At 47.8% G+C, this 17,133-nt stretch overlaps 1 protein-coding gene across 4 annotated transcripts in view; it reads left to right on the top strand.

Moving 5' to 3' along the window:
• The first annotated feature begins 5,610 nt into the window (after positions 1–5,610).
• The window catches only part of ADAMTS9 (ADAM metallopeptidase with thrombospondin type 1 motif 9), a 137,108-nt gene continuing 125,585 nt past the window's right edge, over positions 5,611–17,133 (top strand). For 3 of the 4 annotated variants that reach the window (XM_075130221.1, XM_048858027.2, XM_048858028.2), the window contains exons 1-4: positions 5,611–5,777; positions 5,999–6,056; positions 6,715–7,091; positions 9,908–10,070. In XM_075130221.1, the coding sequence (XP_074986322.1) occupies positions 5,679–5,777; positions 5,999–6,056; positions 6,715–7,091; positions 9,908–10,070 (697 nt within the window). In that variant the 5' untranslated portion in view covers positions 5,611–5,678. Of the gene's footprint in view, positions 5,778–5,919; positions 6,057–6,714; positions 7,092–9,907; positions 10,071–17,133 lie in introns of those variants that run through there. The other variant, XM_075130222.1, reaches the window with a different exon arrangement.

Here is a 17,133-nt window from a genome sequence, read left to right as displayed (position 1 = left end):
AAAGAACAGAGAGATTAAAGTGATTTAGGATCACAGTCACCCCAACATAGAAAGATAAGACCCAGGAAAGATAGTGAAAATAGAGTTATAAAGCTAGAGGCAAGTTTGGTATCCCCGAGAGTATTGTACTTAAACCTACCTTTGTTCCTTGAGATACTGTACTGTCTGTGTGTTGTGATTAAGTGCTCTTTCGCTCCCTAAATCAAGCAATTACAGTTTGATTTTTTTGGGCCATCTTTATGTAGGCAAAATTCCCACTGTCACTTTGACAGGAGTTTTGCTTGTGTAGGTTTGGGCCTTTAGTTATTTCTTTGGGTGTCGAGACTTTGCACGCTGTAAGTAGTAACAGATCCTCCCTGATAGGAAAGTGTTTTGCTGAGTTTGTATTGATGGCTTAGTTCCTTCAGATGTTGCATATCTATTCACTTATACTAAGATTTTCCTGCTGTATTTCCCAGTCCCCAGCAGAAACTATTCAGAATGATGAACCATATATGACTTATTTGTACATTATCCAAAATGCCAATAAAAATACATTTTAAATAGGCAAATACCACATCTCTCAGAATGAGAGATGAACTTTAATACCATTCTGCATCTGATTGTATAAGGGCTTAAGCACAGAACACAGATCATCATGGGATGATTAACATGTATTGTTTGAACTTTAGTGTTAAATTATTTCGCTTTTTCAAATAACATTGAAATTTAATTCAAAATAATTTATCATCATGGGAGGCATTTCTTGCCTTGAACAGGAAGGGGACTGGAATGGATTAGAACAGCAGTCATGCAAGACTCTGATTTTTAATACTGTTGCTAGAATGTGTGTTAAAATTTTGTCCCTTTGAAATTGTATCCTACAATTTCTAACACTGAAAGTATAAAATAAAGGATTATAAAATTCTCCAAGGGAGCAAATAATTTGCTTTAGTAATGTATGATACAATATTGATTTTTAGCTCCTTTTTTCAGGTCCCTTATTTATTCCTCTTTCCAGTTTTCCTGTCTCCTGCTCAGGTTCTGCAGGAAGTGGGGGCTTATTAATATCTGTTTCAGGAGTGGTTGGCTGAGGTTCTTTGGCCTGCAATGTGCAGGAGATCAGAGTTGATGATCATGATGGTCCCTTCTGGCCTGAAAAGTCTATGGATCTGTTTATATATGTGTCATAAATATAAAGGGAAGGGTAACCACTTTTCTGTATACAGTGCTATAAAATCCCTCCTGGCCAGAGGCAAAACCCTTTCACCTGTAAAGGGTTAAGAATCTAAGGTAACCTTGCTGGCACCTGACCCAAAATGACCAATGCGGGGACAAGATACTTTCAAAGCTGGAGGGCGGGGGAGACAAAGGGTTCTGTCTGTCTGTGTGATACTTTTGCCGGAAACAGATCAGGAATGCAGCCTTACAACTCCTGTAAAGTTAGTAAGTAATCTAGCTAGAAAATGCGTTAGATTTTTTTTTTTTGTTTAATGGCTGGTAAAATAAATTGTGCTGGAGGGAATGTATATTCCTGTTTTTGTGTCTTTTTGTAACTTAAGGTTTTGCCTAGAGGGATTCTCTGTTTTGAATCTAATTACCCTGTAAGGTATTTACCATCCTGCTTTTACAGAGGTGATTCTTTTACCTTTTCTTTAATTAAAATTCTTCTTTTAAGAACCTGATTGATTTTTCATTGTTCTTAAGATCCAAGGGTTTGGGTCTGTGTTCACCTCTACCAACTGGTGAGGATACTTATCAAGCCTTCCCCAGGAAAGGGGGTGTAGGGTTTGGGGGGGATATTTTGGGGAAAGACGTCTCCAAGTGGTCTCTTTCCCTGTTCTTTGTTTAAAACGCTTGGTGGTGGCAGCATACCGTTCAAGGACAAGGCAAAGTTTGTACCTTGGGGAAGTTTTTAACCTAAGGTGGTAAGAATAAGCTTAGGGGGTCTTTCATGCAGGTCCCCACATCTGTACCCTAGAGTTCAGAGTGGGGAAAGAACCCTGACAATATGACTTCACCTTTTCCTCTTAATTTCCAAAGCCTAGATCCTACCATCTCTGCTTCTGTCCCTCCTATAGGTTAAGGCTGAGAGGATGGATGGTTGTGTTGTTAAATAATCTGGACCGGGACTTAGGAAATGTGAGTTCTATTCCCAGCTCTCTGCCATGGATGGCATGACTTGGGCCAAATCATTAAGGGCTTGTCTGCGTGGCGACTTATCACACAGCAAGCTACAGTGTGAATCTACAGCCGCTAGTTTGTCATGCTCTAACTGGCCGAGTGGACCCTGCTAGTTCTGCAGTAGGGTTTGACGTACTATTGACAGTAATACGGAAAGTTTAGTGCACGGTAGCAGGGTCCACACAGCCAGTTAGTGCCCTGGAGATTCACATGCTGGCTTGCCGTGCACTGAGTTTCTGTATAGACAAACCCTAGGGGGCCTCCATGCCCCAGTTTCCCACATGCACCCCTGTGTCTTGTTTATGTAGACTGTAAACTCTGAGCTAGGGACTCTCTCTTACTGTGTGTTGTATAGCAGTGTTACTCAACAACTGGTCCAGGGACTGACGCCAGTCCCTGAGATCTCCCTGACAGAGTTTAGGAAGACAGCAAGTCGGTCTCTGGTATCAAAAAGATTGAGAAACAGTATTTTATAGCACTTAGCCCCAAGGGGTCTTGAACCACTGCTGTAATACAAATAATTCTGGCTACCGACGCAATCTCTGATTAAAGCACTAACAGAACCGTACTCAGCAGGGCACTGCTATGGTCTCTCCCCTTTCGAGCTACACCAAGCACCTCTTCTATTTCACCAACAGCAGCTGGTCCAGTGAGAGTGATTACCTCGCCCACCTTGTCTCTCTCACATCCTACCACCAACTGGGCTATCAGCCTACATCCTCACGGCAACATGGGCAGGTTTCTAGCCCAAGTGAAAGCAACACCCAGGTTTCAGCCTGTAGCCCCAACTGGGCCAGCTAACTTGGGATGAAAGCACCAATAAACTCAGGGCCTAGGGTGACCAGACAGCAAGTGTGAAAAATCAGGACAGGGGACGGGGGGTAATAGGAGCATATATAAGACAAAGCCCCCAAAATCAGGACTGTCTCTATGAAATCGGGACATCTGGTCACCCTATCAGGGTAGGTGGGAGAGCCAAGGGCAATATCCAGTGAAGATATACCCTTTGTTACCTGCCCAGATAGCACTTCCCTTTGTCCCAAGCTGCTGGCCAAGAGTATTTCTCTCAGCCTGACACAATACCAAGAAAATATATTGTCACTCACCGGCATGGCAGTTTCCTGCAATCACAGGGGGAATTCAGTAAACTCACATGGTGACTGTAACAGGCTGGCCGTGTTTTCCTGACACACCCCACTGGGTTAGCTGTGAAAGGGTTAAGCAGGTTTTGCTGACTCACTGATTGAGCGGACAGGGAAGCCTCAGACAGGGACTCCAGGTAGCGCTGTTTCGGATTCCCTTTTGGTTATAGCCCAGCCCCAGGCGGGGTGACTTTTCAGGCCTCCACAAGTGCGTGGTCCAATGTGGGGACTCCGCCCCCTTGCAGTGACCCACTTTTGCTAAAAGCCAGGCGAGAACACGCACAAACCGTGGGTTTGCATGGAATGCCAAGTGGGCCCAGCAACTTGAAGTTATTTCAGAATGGTCTGATCTCTTTCCTATTCTGAGGGTTTATTTTAACTTGTTTGTACATGCACAATCAATTAACTGTGGGTACATCCAGATGCATGTTGTATAGGCAATTTACAGAAAGAGGAGCAAATGAGGCAAGGATGCAAGACTGAGGCAATTCAATTCATGAAGAAACACTCCTGTGACGCTGTTCTGACAAAGGTCTGCATTCTGCTCGTCTGCTATGCCATCAACAATGAAACGAACTGCAGAACGAATCGCTGTCTTCTAACACCGAACAAGGAACTTTATTAGAACAACAACATTATCCCTAAAAAGAAAAGGAGTAGAAGTGGCACCTTAGACACTACAGCTCACTTCATCGGATGCATTCAGTGGATTTTTTTTTTCCACTGAATGCATCCGATGAGGTGAGCTGTAGCTCACAAAAGCTCATGCTCAAATAAATGTGTTAGTCTCTAAGGTGCCACAAGTACTCCTTTTCTTTTTGCGAATACAGACTAACACGGCTGCTACTCTGAAACTTGTCATTATCCTTAAAACCATTCTTCACTGTAGACCTGCCTAGAACATTTCCCAGCCCCAGCTGGACTGGGTGACAGATTTAGAGATACAGCATGCATATTCTTGCAAGGGACAATTTGTTGGTCTTCACATTCATGATGTAAAGTCTGGTGACTTTTGCTCCAAGTTCACAGAGAGTAAAGTAGTTTAAAAGTGCTAGAGAGATCATAAGTAACTTGCCTTTCATTTGATTAGGAGCCTTTAAATCTGACAGTATCTTTCCCCTTCCTGAAAACAGGGGAAAAAAATTAAAGGGACCACCTCAATTTAAATTTGGAGCTCAATTTAAACTAGATTTTTATATAAGGGTATAGATTTTTAAGACCAATGGAAATATTTTGAATTTAAAAAAGAGTCACTGTAATATTTGGCACTGCTGGAAATTAAATGGACTATACACAAACCTGGGGCACATCACTGATTTCAATTATCCTAACTCTGAGAAATGCACAAGAAAACAAACAGCATCAAAAGTGGTAAGTTAATTGAATTTTTAACATTCTTGTACTTTCAATAAACAAAAGTAAAGCAATGAGTCTGTTTACAAGGACTGGTCGTTGACACTGTCATTTTGCAAAAAGAAAAGGAGTACTTGTGGCACCTTAGAGACTAACCAATTTATTTGAGCATGAGCTTTCCTGAGCTACAGCTCACTTCATCAGATGTGTACCCTGGAAACTGCAGCAGACTAACACGGCTGTTCCTCTGAAAACTGTCATTTTGCTAAAAGAAAAGGAGTACTTGTGGCACCTTAGAGACTAACCAATTTATTTGAGCATAAGCTTTCGTGAGCTACAGCTCACTTCATCGGATGCATACCGTGGAAACATTTTGCTGTTTTTATTTCTTTTAAAGGGAGAGGTGCTTATTCTCACTCCTTCAAATGCAGTTAATACAGGGTTTCTTTTTCAGATGAACTATTAATCCATGGAGGGATGAACTGATAAAAGCCTATCAGAGCTGCAACTATTTTTCAGAAATCTAAAGTAACTAGGTGTAGAAGAACAAATAAGATTTAAGGAATCATTAGATTCTCCTGGTCAGCTTTAAGTTGAGAAGGGGGGGGGGGGTGCACAACAGGGAACAAAGTACAGTGGTAGAGTTTAGTTCACAGTGTGATTCTTGCTGCAGCGTTGAGTTTATTGTAAATCTCTCTCCCTCCTCCCAGGGTAAGGAGTCCTGGCCTAGGTACTGAATCGGACAGGGGTCTTTTCTCCTGGGACACCAGAATCAAAAGCTTCCTTGGAAGGGAAGAAAGTGACATGGGAAGAAAGCAGGGAGGAGCCCTCCTTTCACAGGGGCGGGCTCTGGGCATTTGCTTTGCCGGAGACCGCCCCCCTCCGGTCTGCTGAGCTGGTTCCCAAGAACTCCGAGGGCACCGGCTAGAAAAGGGGGGGGGGGGAGAGAGAGGAAAAAGCAGCCCACCAAAAGTGCAGCAGGCTCTTCCCTGTTCCTTCCCGAGCCCCTCTCGCTGCACTATGCTGGTGTGTCCGATCCCCCGTGCACGATTATTCCTCCTCCTCCTGCTGCTGCTGATCTTCTCTCCGCTGGCCGTTGTGGTCACAGCAGAGCCCAGGGTGAACAAATCGGATGCGAGCGGTTCCCACTTTTAATAAAGTGAAGTTGGGGGGTGGGGGGTGGGGAAGCGCTCGGAAGTTTTTCTTCCTCCGAGAAGGAGCCGGGGCGGGGGTGGGGGGTGGAATAAAAAGGGGGGGGGAGGGGGAAGGCTGCTCTCTGCTAAGGCACCACCATGCAGCTAGTGCTGTGGGCGCTGGGATTAGGAACACTCTTTCTGCAGGACCCCTTCAAAGGAGCCACCACAGCACCGAGGAAGCAGAAGCTGCATCCAAGACAAGGTAAGAAAGATGCTTTGGGCGCCCCGAGCTCATTCAGGGGAAGTTTCCAGTTCGTTGGGCTGTTTCTTAGATCTCATTTTAACAGGGGGGGGGGGGGGGGGTTCTACGACCCTGCAGTATCGCTTTCATTGATTTTCTCTTTGCTTGTCGTCAGTTACAAGAACTTTACAAAGTTGTGTGCCTTTCTCAGGCTGTGAAAACACGGTGCACTGGGGGGGTGCCGAAGCAGCTGGACATGGTCTTGTTCCTTTTCTTGAAGCCTTTCTGAAGCTCCTAATAGCCTGAAGTTAGAAATCCATTTTAAGCAGAGGAAGGGTGCAGGGTTTGGGCAATTGGCACTGGCAGACCCTGGTGGGTTTATAGAAGAGGATTCTTTCTGATGCTGCTGGAGGCAGGGACTGTCCTGTTTTTTGGTGTGTGTTTGTACAGCACCTACCTCCGTGGGGGTCCCGGTCTAGGATTAAAGGCTCTAGGTGCTCCTGCCATGCATTGATTGGGTTTGTAAGTATGGCTACCTATATCCCCCCCCCCCCCCCCCCCCCGAAAGTCAGGCCTTGTTGCTTTCATCCAGGATATGTGTGTGTGAAAAAGCCATGCCCTGCCTGACCTGACAGAGAGCGAGTCTTTACAGGGCATGTGCCTGTGTTACTCTTTGCAGCTCAACTGTTGGAGAAACTACGCGAGTTCGAGATCGTCACTCCCACCCGTGTGAACGAATTCGGAGCCCCCTTTCCCACGCACGTACACTTCAAAAGAAAGAGACGAAGTATTAACTCTGACCCTTGGGCCACCGACGCCCTCTCCTCCTCGGCACACTACAGGCTTTCCGCCTTTGGGGAGCAGTTTCTACTCAACCTCACGGCCCATTCTGGATTTATTGCGCCACTTTTCACGGTCAGCCTCCTCGGAGAACCGGGGGTTAACCAGACCAAGTTTTACACCCAGGAGGCCAGCGACGTTAAGCACTGTTTTTATAGAGGACATGTGAATACCCAGCCCCAGCACACTGCAGTCATCAGCCTGTGTTCAGGGATGGTGAGTGACTTCCCCTCCACCTTCCTTCCTCGCTGCGTCTAGGGTTTTCCAGGTCCGAGCTTGGCCTCTTAAATCCTTATCTCCCAGGTGTTTGTGTTTACACGAAACACCTTGATGCGGAGTCCTCTGCGCCTTTAAAAACTTGCCATGGTTTACCTCCTGTTGCCACACAGCTTCTCTGGCTTAAAGAGGAGTAAAACTCCGCTCCATAGGGAAAGTTTTTTTTGGGGGGGGGGGGGTGTCCAGGAGCTCACTGATTGTCACGTGCCCCGGTCCCCTCTGCTTTCTAAGCCGGGACGATCTTGCCAGGGGCTCTCCCCTGCCAGGGGCTGGGTCTCCGGTTGCAAAGGAGCCAGGGCAGTAACTGAAAGCCCCCGAGTGACAGCGGGATGCGAACCCGGAGCCTCTCCTGGGGCTTCGGGGAGGGGCTGCCCTGCTTTCTGTGAAGGTCAGCGGGGGCAGGGACTTTTTCACACGCCGGTGGCCAGGAGCGGAAGCAAGGAGGTGGGGTCACCCCGGGGGCTGCTCACAACACGAGCCGGTGCCTCCTGACCGGACGCCAGCAGCATTTAAGGTGGAGCAAGCCACCCGGGGTCGGGGGGTGGGGGGGAGGCCCCCGCTCTGGGCCCCCCCCCGCAATCACACCTCGAGTGAAACCCCCGCAACCCAGGCCTCTCTAGCCCGGTCACCCGACGGGCGAGCTGGCCTGGCTCGCAGGAGTCGCAAAGGTCTGGCCGTCCGCTCTGCCCGCGAGGAGTAGAGCTGGGGGGCTCGCAGCCAGGGGCAATTAAGCCGCGTCTGCCCCCGACGTGGAGGGAAGGGCTGCGGGCGCTGGATCCCTGGTGCGGCACCCCCCAAAACCCCGGCAAAGCTTGCAGGTGTTGGGGGGGGGGGCTCCAAACTTCCACTGCTTTCTACACCTGACTCCTTCAGTCCCCGGTCCTGGCAAAACTGCCACCCAGTGCGGGAGGGGGCTTCGGGGGCCAGTCCGCCAAGCTCTGCCCCCCCCCCCCCATTCAGTGGGAAAGAAGAGAAACCCCAAACCTCCGGAGCAGGCAGCCGGGATCCAGAATACTCACCGGGGCGGCCGAGCTGCGCTGCCCGCTGCTGCCGGGGAGCCCCATTGCAGCCCCCCCCCTCCCCACTTCTGCACTTTCCCAGGGGCTGTGCGCTCCCGGCAGCGTCCCCTGGTTGTTGCCGTGCGGAGTTTGGTGGGCGGAGGCGAAGGAGCCGGGGCGGGAGCTGCAAGGAAGCCCAGCAGCAGCAGCAGTCAGTGCCCTGCCTGCAGCACGGGGCCTGGGGGTGTTTGCACCCTCCCCCCGGCACGCCTGTGAGCCGCTCCTTAGATTGAGATGGGGGGGGATTCAATTCCCCTAAACCCCACCAGCCAAGCGGGCCGCCTCACGCGCTCGCTCTCCCTCCCGTCCCGGGGACCACCTTAAGGAGGTGCAAGGCACTTGGCCAGCCCCGAGCCAGGTCTGCTGGGGATTTAAGGAGGCCGGAGGAGATGGCAAGACGCCTTCTCCATCCTCCCGGCTCCAGCCTGGGGAAGGCGCTGGGGGGGGGGGGGGGGGAGAAGGCGCCAACACAAACAGCTGTGCAGGAAGCTTGCCAGGGAGGAGGGCTTGTCTGGCTGCTTTCCCCTGAGCTGGGGCTCATTCCCTGGGAGCTGGGCTAAGCCAGGGATGGAGGCGGCTCCAGGAGCATAGGGCAGGAGCCGTGTGGGCATTCTGGGGGCCCTCAGCTTGCCTGGGGGGGAGCTTAGCCATGAGTAGGGAGCCCTGTCCAAGGATGATCCTGATCCGTCTTTGCCGGGGGGTGGGGGGGGTGACCCGTGGGAGACTGGCCAGGGCGGGAGTTAGTCCAGAGCCCTTGGGCACTGTGTTGATACCTTCCATCTCCTGGGCAGCCTCCACCAACAGCCTTCCCGGTTAAAGGGGTTCCCCAGGGAGAATGGGGTGCAGCTGCTGTCTGCCCCCTTTTGGTCCCGGACCGGCTGCCGCTAGCATACCTGTCCCCGGAGAGGCAGGTGGATGCGCTTTGCGGAAGGCCAGGGTGCGTGTGTCTTGCGTGGCCGGCAGCTGATGCTCAGAACTGGGATTGTGCTCAGTTCGCTTGTAGTACCTGCCTCTTGGCAGGAGGTCAGACTAGCTGACCCTTGTGGTCCCTTCTAGCCTTATGGTTCTACGGTTCTACCTTTTTGTCCGATGGTGTACTTTTGCCTGGGAGTGGCATTCCCCATGGCCTGCTCCACAGTCATGTGGGCTAGAAGCTTTGATATCCTCTCATGGGCAGTATCTTCACCAGGTGAGTTCCTCCAAGCTACTGGATGCCACGCTCAGCTTGTCTCTGCTCAGAGTTGTTCTTGGCACATTTTATGTATGAGAAACAGAGAGGGCAGAACATAATAGGGCCCACCTCTGCCCGAAGATGCACTCCAGCATCTCCCATTGAGATCAGGAGTAATTTTGCAAACATCTCTCAAGGAAGAACTGGATCTAATATGTGTCCTCTCTTCACACAGGGCTGAATTCTACTCCTGGTGGGTATTCGTGGTGTAAGTTACTAATCTCCCAGGTTTTAATGGGAATAAAGTGTACAGAGTAAAGTGCTACTCAGTGTAGCAGAATTGGGCCCATAGCTTTCAGCCACCGCAGGTGTAGGGGTTGCTTGCCAATCTGAACATGGTTAGAAAGTGTAAATGCCCTAGAAACTTCTGCATGTTACCATGTCCGTTTTATATGGTAATTATGCAGCCCTAGTCTCTAGCATACTCCCACTGGAAGCTGACCACCTGTCTCTCTCTTCGCTCCCAGCTAGGCACATTCAGGTCTCACGATGGGGACTATTTTGTAGAGCCGCTGCTGTCACCTGATGGACAAGAGTATGAAGAAGAGCACAATAAGCCACATGTGGTCTACAGACACACTGCACCTCAAAAAGACTTACCAGGGGAAAGGCACACTTGTGATACTTCAGGTATTCCTTTGACTACTCCCCATACAGTCACTTCCATGATTCTGCATTGCTGAATTATAAACCATTTACCGTGATATGGGAGAGGACGTTGGCACTGTTTGGGCTAGAAGTAATTGTGGACGTGCAGCGAAGGGGCTGTTGTGAATATCTAGGTGTGGTGCTCTTTGCTTTGGGGATCATTTGCTGCTATTGTTCAGGTGAGGTACATCTTGTCTTTGACTTCTAACTTCAGAAGGTCAACCTTAAGGCCAAATTCTACCACTTCCATTGCCACCGTTGATCCCAATCGTGCCTACTGTGAAGTAAAGTAGTCATCTCTGAGCTCTTGTGCCTTAAACAGCTTCTGTGTCTGTACCACCATACTTTTCTTCCCTCCTAACCATAAGCTCCAAAATACACAATTTTTCCTGCACTTCAGCTGAAACTCATTTGTGCTTTCAACTTGCGTCATCTTGCTTGCAAAAATTCCTTCCATCATGGTCTTTCTAGGCCCCATCTCTCCTTACCTGAATTAGTCCAAAATGCAGTGACTAGTCTCTTCTCCCAACCATTCCTCTTCCTTGGCAGAGGTTACTTAATGTTCTCACTAATTAATTTCTTCTTGGGTCTCCTGTTTTCTCCCCATGTTCGGGCGCCACTCCTTGGCGTACTAAATCTACAGATGCCTCTTGTGTGGTATATTGCAACCTAAACACTGTGGGCATGAATCTGCCAACCATTCTCAGGCTGAGTGGTATGGTTACTCTTCAAGTAGGTGGGGTTACTCATGGAGTAAAGGTATGATTTGATGTGAGTAAGAGCCGCAGAATCTGGCCGCTTGTATGCGTTAGCATGTACACAGTGAAAATCTGCTTTGGACTGTTTTGTGATGCGTTTGTATTGTATTAGTGCTCTACAGAATTTACACTGTGTTTTACACTTGTGGCTCATTGAGGGAGGGAGGATGTAGGCAGTGGTTTTGCAATTCAAATGTAAGTCGATATAGTTAGACCTGGTATGTGACACAGTGATTCAAGGAGATGTCCCAAGGCACTGATCAAAGACCAAGGTAGATTTCATGGTAATGGAAGCATGGTGGTACACACACGTGTACACACGTTGGGGGGGATAATGGTACATCTCACAAGGCTTTTATTGTTTGTTCTTCCAAGGGTTGCTGCTGGACTATGCCACTCTGGTTTCTCTCTTCCAGCTGTTTCTGCTCCCTTCTTTGAGATCAGATGCAGGAGACTCAGAACAGTTGGAAAGAAACATGGAATCTGGCACAATTCACCAGTAACCCTTGGAGGAACGGACCAGCAGATCATGGAACCCATTGAATCAAAGGTAGACGGAAAGGCCCTGAAAACAATTTAGGGTCTTTCCCTTTGTGCAGTGATCATAAATAGTTCAACCTTCTGACGCATCTAATAGTTTCAGGCCAGGTGTTCGTGCTACACTAGCTTTCTCAAGAAATCAAGCTGTATTATTCTGCTTAATTATCCAGGTCTTTTTCTGTCCTCTGCTAATCTGCTGTGCTTCCCCTTTTCCTTTGCTGCTTGTTCTTTATTGCTCCACACGGTCTGGAAAAAGAGAAGCCCAATAAGTTAAAGCTCTGTCCAAATAATAAGGTTCAAAGGATCCAAAATCGGCAGCATGTTTCTGCCCGTCCCCCATTTCTGGTTCAACAATTTTTAAGTGAATCTTGTGCTGGTGACAGGTGCTGTGTTGTTAACTCTGGACATTGAAATAGCAGTGAAAGCACAGGGTGTATGCACTTCCCTCCACTGGCTCACCCATATTCTTCCACTGCCATCACCTCTAGAGGCAAGAGAGTAGCTCAGATGGCTTCAGGGAGAATGTGAAGCCCAGCAACATTTCTCAAGTTTATCTTTAGGAGTCAGTTTGGAGCCACCTTTGGGCAAACTGCCGCGTTCACATAAGCCGGGGGAAAAGGAAATGATCTCATTAGAATTTATGAGCTCAGTTGCATTGTACCTGAGATCTGTAGATGACATTAAATTTATACTGTGGCTGCAGCCAACATGTGAAAAGTCCATTTGTGCTGCAAGTTAATGGGGAAACCGGAAATCCGCCCAAAGCGGAAATTCAACCCCAGGAAAGACGTAGACCCCAAACCTACAATGAGCATTGCGTGGGCAGACCCCTTTGCAGGACTGTGGCTTTGTTAAATCTCTCTCTTTTAGAGGCTCTTGCACCCAGAAACAATTTCCGCACGACAGGCAAGCTGAGGGCACTGTACCCAGAATGTCTGCACGACCCCTGCCGTATGCTCCCGGAGCCGCCTCCATCTCTGGCTTAGCCCAGCTCCAAGAGTGTTCTTAGCATAATGAAGTAGTTGTAGACATCCGTCAGCGTCTGCGAAAAGTTTTTCCCCCTGAGGTATGATTGATGGATAAAGTAGGGGCTTTCATTTCCAGCGATCTCCATGAAGCATTTATCATTACTCTTATTAGTTTTCACTTGATCAGGTCAGCTAGGGAATGCAGGCATATTTGTCTTTTGGTTCTGCTGCATTTTAATTAGCAGTTTCTTATACAGTAGCTGCGTTTTATGCTTTTTAGATAAATGCAGTACAGGCTCTCGTGACCACGACACAGCTTTTCTGCCATACAGGTTACTGGACTAATGACGTGTGTTATAATAAACTATTGCCCAGGCTTTGCTGTTGTTCAGTGTAGTGAGCAGTTGTAGTTATGCTGAGGTCCTGGGTTATGATGCTGTTAACAGCAGCTTCTCCTTGTTCTTTCACTGTTGGCCTGTCCCATATCCTTCTCTCTATGTCTTGCTTCCTGCCAGAGTAGATCGGGAGTTAAGAGGAGGACTTTGTACCCTCACTAACCCTTCCCTTCCTTCGGCCATCACAATAGAGTCCCAGAGTTTAAGGTGATCTAGTCTGACCTCCTGTATATCACAGGCCAGCAACACCTCCCAGCACATGCACGCTAAACCCCAAAGCCAGAGTGAGACCGAAGTATCACAGCTTTCAGGAGACTAGACTTTTCTGTGCCAGAGAATAGGAGGCACCAGTGTCCAACGCACCCACAATATCAGGGAAATGGTTAAATGAGATCTACCCAGATAATCCTGGCGAGTGACCTGCACCAACACGCTGCAGGGGAAGGTGAGAAACCCCCAAAGTTGACCTGGGGAAAAATGCCTTCCTGACCCACATTTGTTGATCAATTAGACTCTTGAGCGTCTGAGCAAGGACCAACCAGCCAAGCCCCTGAGAGAGAGAATGCTTGGTGCCAGTTCAGAGCCCATCCCACCCAATGTGTCATCTCCCTCTGAGGCCATTCCTGATGCTTGAGAGGAAGGAGTTAAAAACCCGTACACTAGGGGAAAACATCCCTTCCTGACCCCTGCAGGTGACTGGCTGAAACCCTGAAGCATGAGCTTTCAGAGCATAAGACATAAACTGCAAGTGAGCCCCAGGGCTGCCTCCTACCATCCTCCTGTCTTACAGTCACACTCATATATTTTTGTCCAGCTCTCTATTAAAACTAATAAAGTTGGTTGCCCCCAAAACTCCTATTGGGAGGCTGGTCCAGAACCTCGCTCCTCTGATGGTTAGAAACCTTCTTCTGATTTCCGCCCTGAATTTGTTCATGGCCCACTTATATCCATTTTTTCTTGTGCCAAGCTGTCCTTTAGCTTAAGTAGCCCTTCACCCTCCCTGGTATTTACCCTCTTCCCTCCCCCCACCCCCATGTATTTATAGAGAGCAATCCTATCCTCTCTGATATTTATTTATTTATTTATTTTGCTAAACAAGCCAAGTTCTTCCACTTTCCTCTCCTAAGATTAGGCCCGCCATTCCCCTGATCATTCTACAGGCTGTTCGCTGTGCCTGTTCCAGTTTAAATTCATCTTTCTTGAACATGGGGTGACCTGCTGAGGTGATTCCTCCACTGATTTATACCCCCCTAGGCTCTGGCACAATAACTAACTAACTAGACTTGCTTGAACAGCATTTAAAAAATGAAGACTGGCCAGGGTGGATTTTAAATACCACTAGGGGGCGCTGCTTAGACATGCTGCCCGTGGTAGCCCTGCTCGCTCTCCCTGCTTCATGCCAGCAGAGTGTTCCCACAAAACTCTCCCCTAGGTCCCGATTAGCGAGGTGGAGATTGAGAGTTTAAAAAAAGGTCATTTTAATTCAAAAAGGAGACTGCCCACTGAAGGCGGAGAGCTGAGCTTCCTGAGTTCAATGGAGGGAGGGTCTGCCGCTGCTGTCGAAAGGAATGAGAATCAGTATTATAATCACTTGAGAGATCACCCAATGGACTTGATGATAACTGTACGCTCACCAGTGTACACTCGCAGGTCCTAAGGCAAAGAAGTTCTGTAGATTCATAGATTTCATGGTCAGCGGGGAGCACACTACGACTATCTAGTCCATGACACAGGCCGGGAAATCTTACCCATAATTTCTGCATCAAGTGCACAACTTCTGATTGAACAAGAGCATATTGTTTAGAAAAACATCCAGTCTTAATTTAGTCCAGCTATGGGTATTACTTCACGGTCAGTATATAAATAAACCAGTTTGGTTCATCTCTCATTCCATTCCCAGAGGGGGTTGGATGAACGTGACTTCGAACATATTCATTTTTTTCCAAACACACCTGTATGCTTGTACACATCACACAAACTAATTAGTTGTGCTTATATCTGTGGCTTTCCCCTTCCAGCCTACTGCCTCTATTGAAATTTTTAATTTCATAGAATATCAGGCTTGGAAGAGACCTTAGGAGGCCATCTAGTCCAACCCCCTGACCAATCCCCAATTTTTTGCCCCAGGTCCCTAAATGGCCCCCTCAAGGATTGAGCTCACAACCCTGGGTTTAGCAGGCCAATGCTCAAACAACCCATATGATTTGTTGCTTTCAGAAAGTGAGGGATAGGAAGCCAACACCTTCTGTGCTGTAGGGTTCCTTATTTCTCTCCGGTGTTTTCTTTTCATCTTTATCTGTTTTTTGCTGCTTACCTTTCTTTCCTTCTCTCTCTTATATCTCTCCTGAGGTGTGTTTTTGGTCAGTTTTGGTTAATTTATTTCTGATCTTTTGCTAGTATTATCCATTCATGCTTTACAGCTTGTCTGGAGTTTTCTGTTATAATTCTACCTATCTGCTGTGTTTTGTTTTCTCCATATTGTTCTTGCTTATTATTTAGTCCCGATTTGTCCATTTCTTACAGCTTTTACTACAAACCCCTTGCAAAAGTTATATTTTGAATTAGCTGTTTCTGTTCTTTCCTCCTTCGCATCCCAATTGTGTTCTGATATCTATCCACTTACCACCTGACCTTTCATTATGCTTTTTCTGTTTTCTTTCCAGCTTCACATTTAAAAAAAACCCAAAAAATCTTTAGCACAGACTCTCCCAGCTACACCTCGTTTTTCCTTCAGTTTGGCATAACAGACTCAGGCTGTGGCTGAAATAGATAAGAAGCTTTTTCTCATTTGTAGGAACAAGGATCAAATGTGAGCACTGGCTGCTGACCCCACTTTCATTGCTAGGATAATAGGCCCCTCCCACTCATTTGCCTGGGGATTGGGAAATAGCTGCACTGGGTTTTGGATGGCAGTCGCAAGTCATGTTGAGGGCTAGCCCTGTAATGACATTTGTTAAAGCAGAAGCATCCACCAGGGCAAAACTCTCCGATGAAACAGCGGCACTCACCTCATTGGTGTGACACTGATAAGAAGATGATCAGAGTCCTCCCCATCTTGAAAGAGAGCCAGGAAAAGGCCGTCCTGCTATTTGTATTCTGGTGGTAAGAAATGAGAGCAGTTCTCAGGTTAGTGCAGGACAGAGGAGCCCTGGGCTGTGGGAGAACAGGCAGAACTTGCTCCAGCAGAGCCCCCTGCAGACACGGACTGATAAGAGGAGGAGAGGAAATACTGTTATGTTGCAACCTTTTCTGCTCCGTTTCCACAACCCTACAAGTCCCCAAGCTTTTCTTGCACCAACGCTCCTTAGGAGCCGCTCTCGAGCGTAGAATGTTCTAGCAGCTCCTGAAAGCGAACGCAAAAGTGTCACAAATGCGAAGTCCCAAATTCTGACCTGCGTATTTCGACTTAACCTTCTAAATTCCTGCTTGGCTGTTTAGCTACAGTGGTTCAGCAAACAGAAACGTCACCACTCGACTTGGATAGCTAACTCCCAGAGCACCAAAAACCAAACAAAAACGTTCCGAAGCCATTCGCTAGCTCTAGCATCTGAGAACTTCTCACTGGAAAAAGGTGAAATGCAAAGTAGCTGTGAATTATTTGCTCATCTCTTCAATAGAGAGGCAGCTTTTGCTGCAGTCATGCCGAGTGTCGTCATTATCTCATAGGACACTGACGCTTCCCAGACTTCTGGCCCGATGAATGCCTGCAGTTCCCAAAGGTGAAGGCCGTTGAATGTACGGTTATCACATTGATATCGCATAGCTCTATTGGATTCAATCAGTTTATATCACAAGTGGTTCCATACCCTAGTCCACAGAAGTAACCTATTACTGTGTAGACCGAATATTATGTGGATTCTTTTTTTTCCTTGAAAAATGTGTCCTTTTTTGATGATGCCCCAAGAGTCATGGTGCAAAATATGACTCGCTGTGCAGTTGACACACATGATGCTGAAATAATCAGTAACATGTCACCGATTCTCAGATACATTCATGAGTAATTTGTAATACATTACACTTTCAAAGTAGCTTTTAACGGTCTGTCCTGCTGAACATAACACTGGAGAGTCACGTAGCGTCCTGGGGCCATTTGTACTCTGGCCTCCACTACCAGATCGCTGTTACAATTAAGCCTGGGTTAATTTTGGACCTGATCCTAGATGATGCCGAGCACCTGTAATGTGCCGAGCACCCTCCATTCCCATCATCCATTCTGTTGTAATCTCTCTGCCTGAGATTACTGGTGGCGCTCCCTTGATATGGGCAGGAGTAGCTACAGTCAGGCCATTCCCATGGGCCTGTGACTGCCCCTCCTGAGTCTGCTGGAGCCTGGATTTCTAAAGTTTATGGGCCTGCTGCAAAGCCCATATTTCCTCACAAGCTT

The sequence above is a fragment of the Caretta caretta genome, chromosome 7 (assembly GCF_965140235.1).
Source record: "Caretta caretta isolate rCarCar2 chromosome 7, rCarCar1.hap1, whole genome shotgun sequence".
NCBI classification, from domain to species: Eukaryota; Metazoa; Chordata; order Testudines; family Cheloniidae; genus Caretta; species Caretta caretta.
Note: the sequence above shows the minus strand (reverse complement) of the source record. Positions and strands in the feature narration are given on the sequence as shown.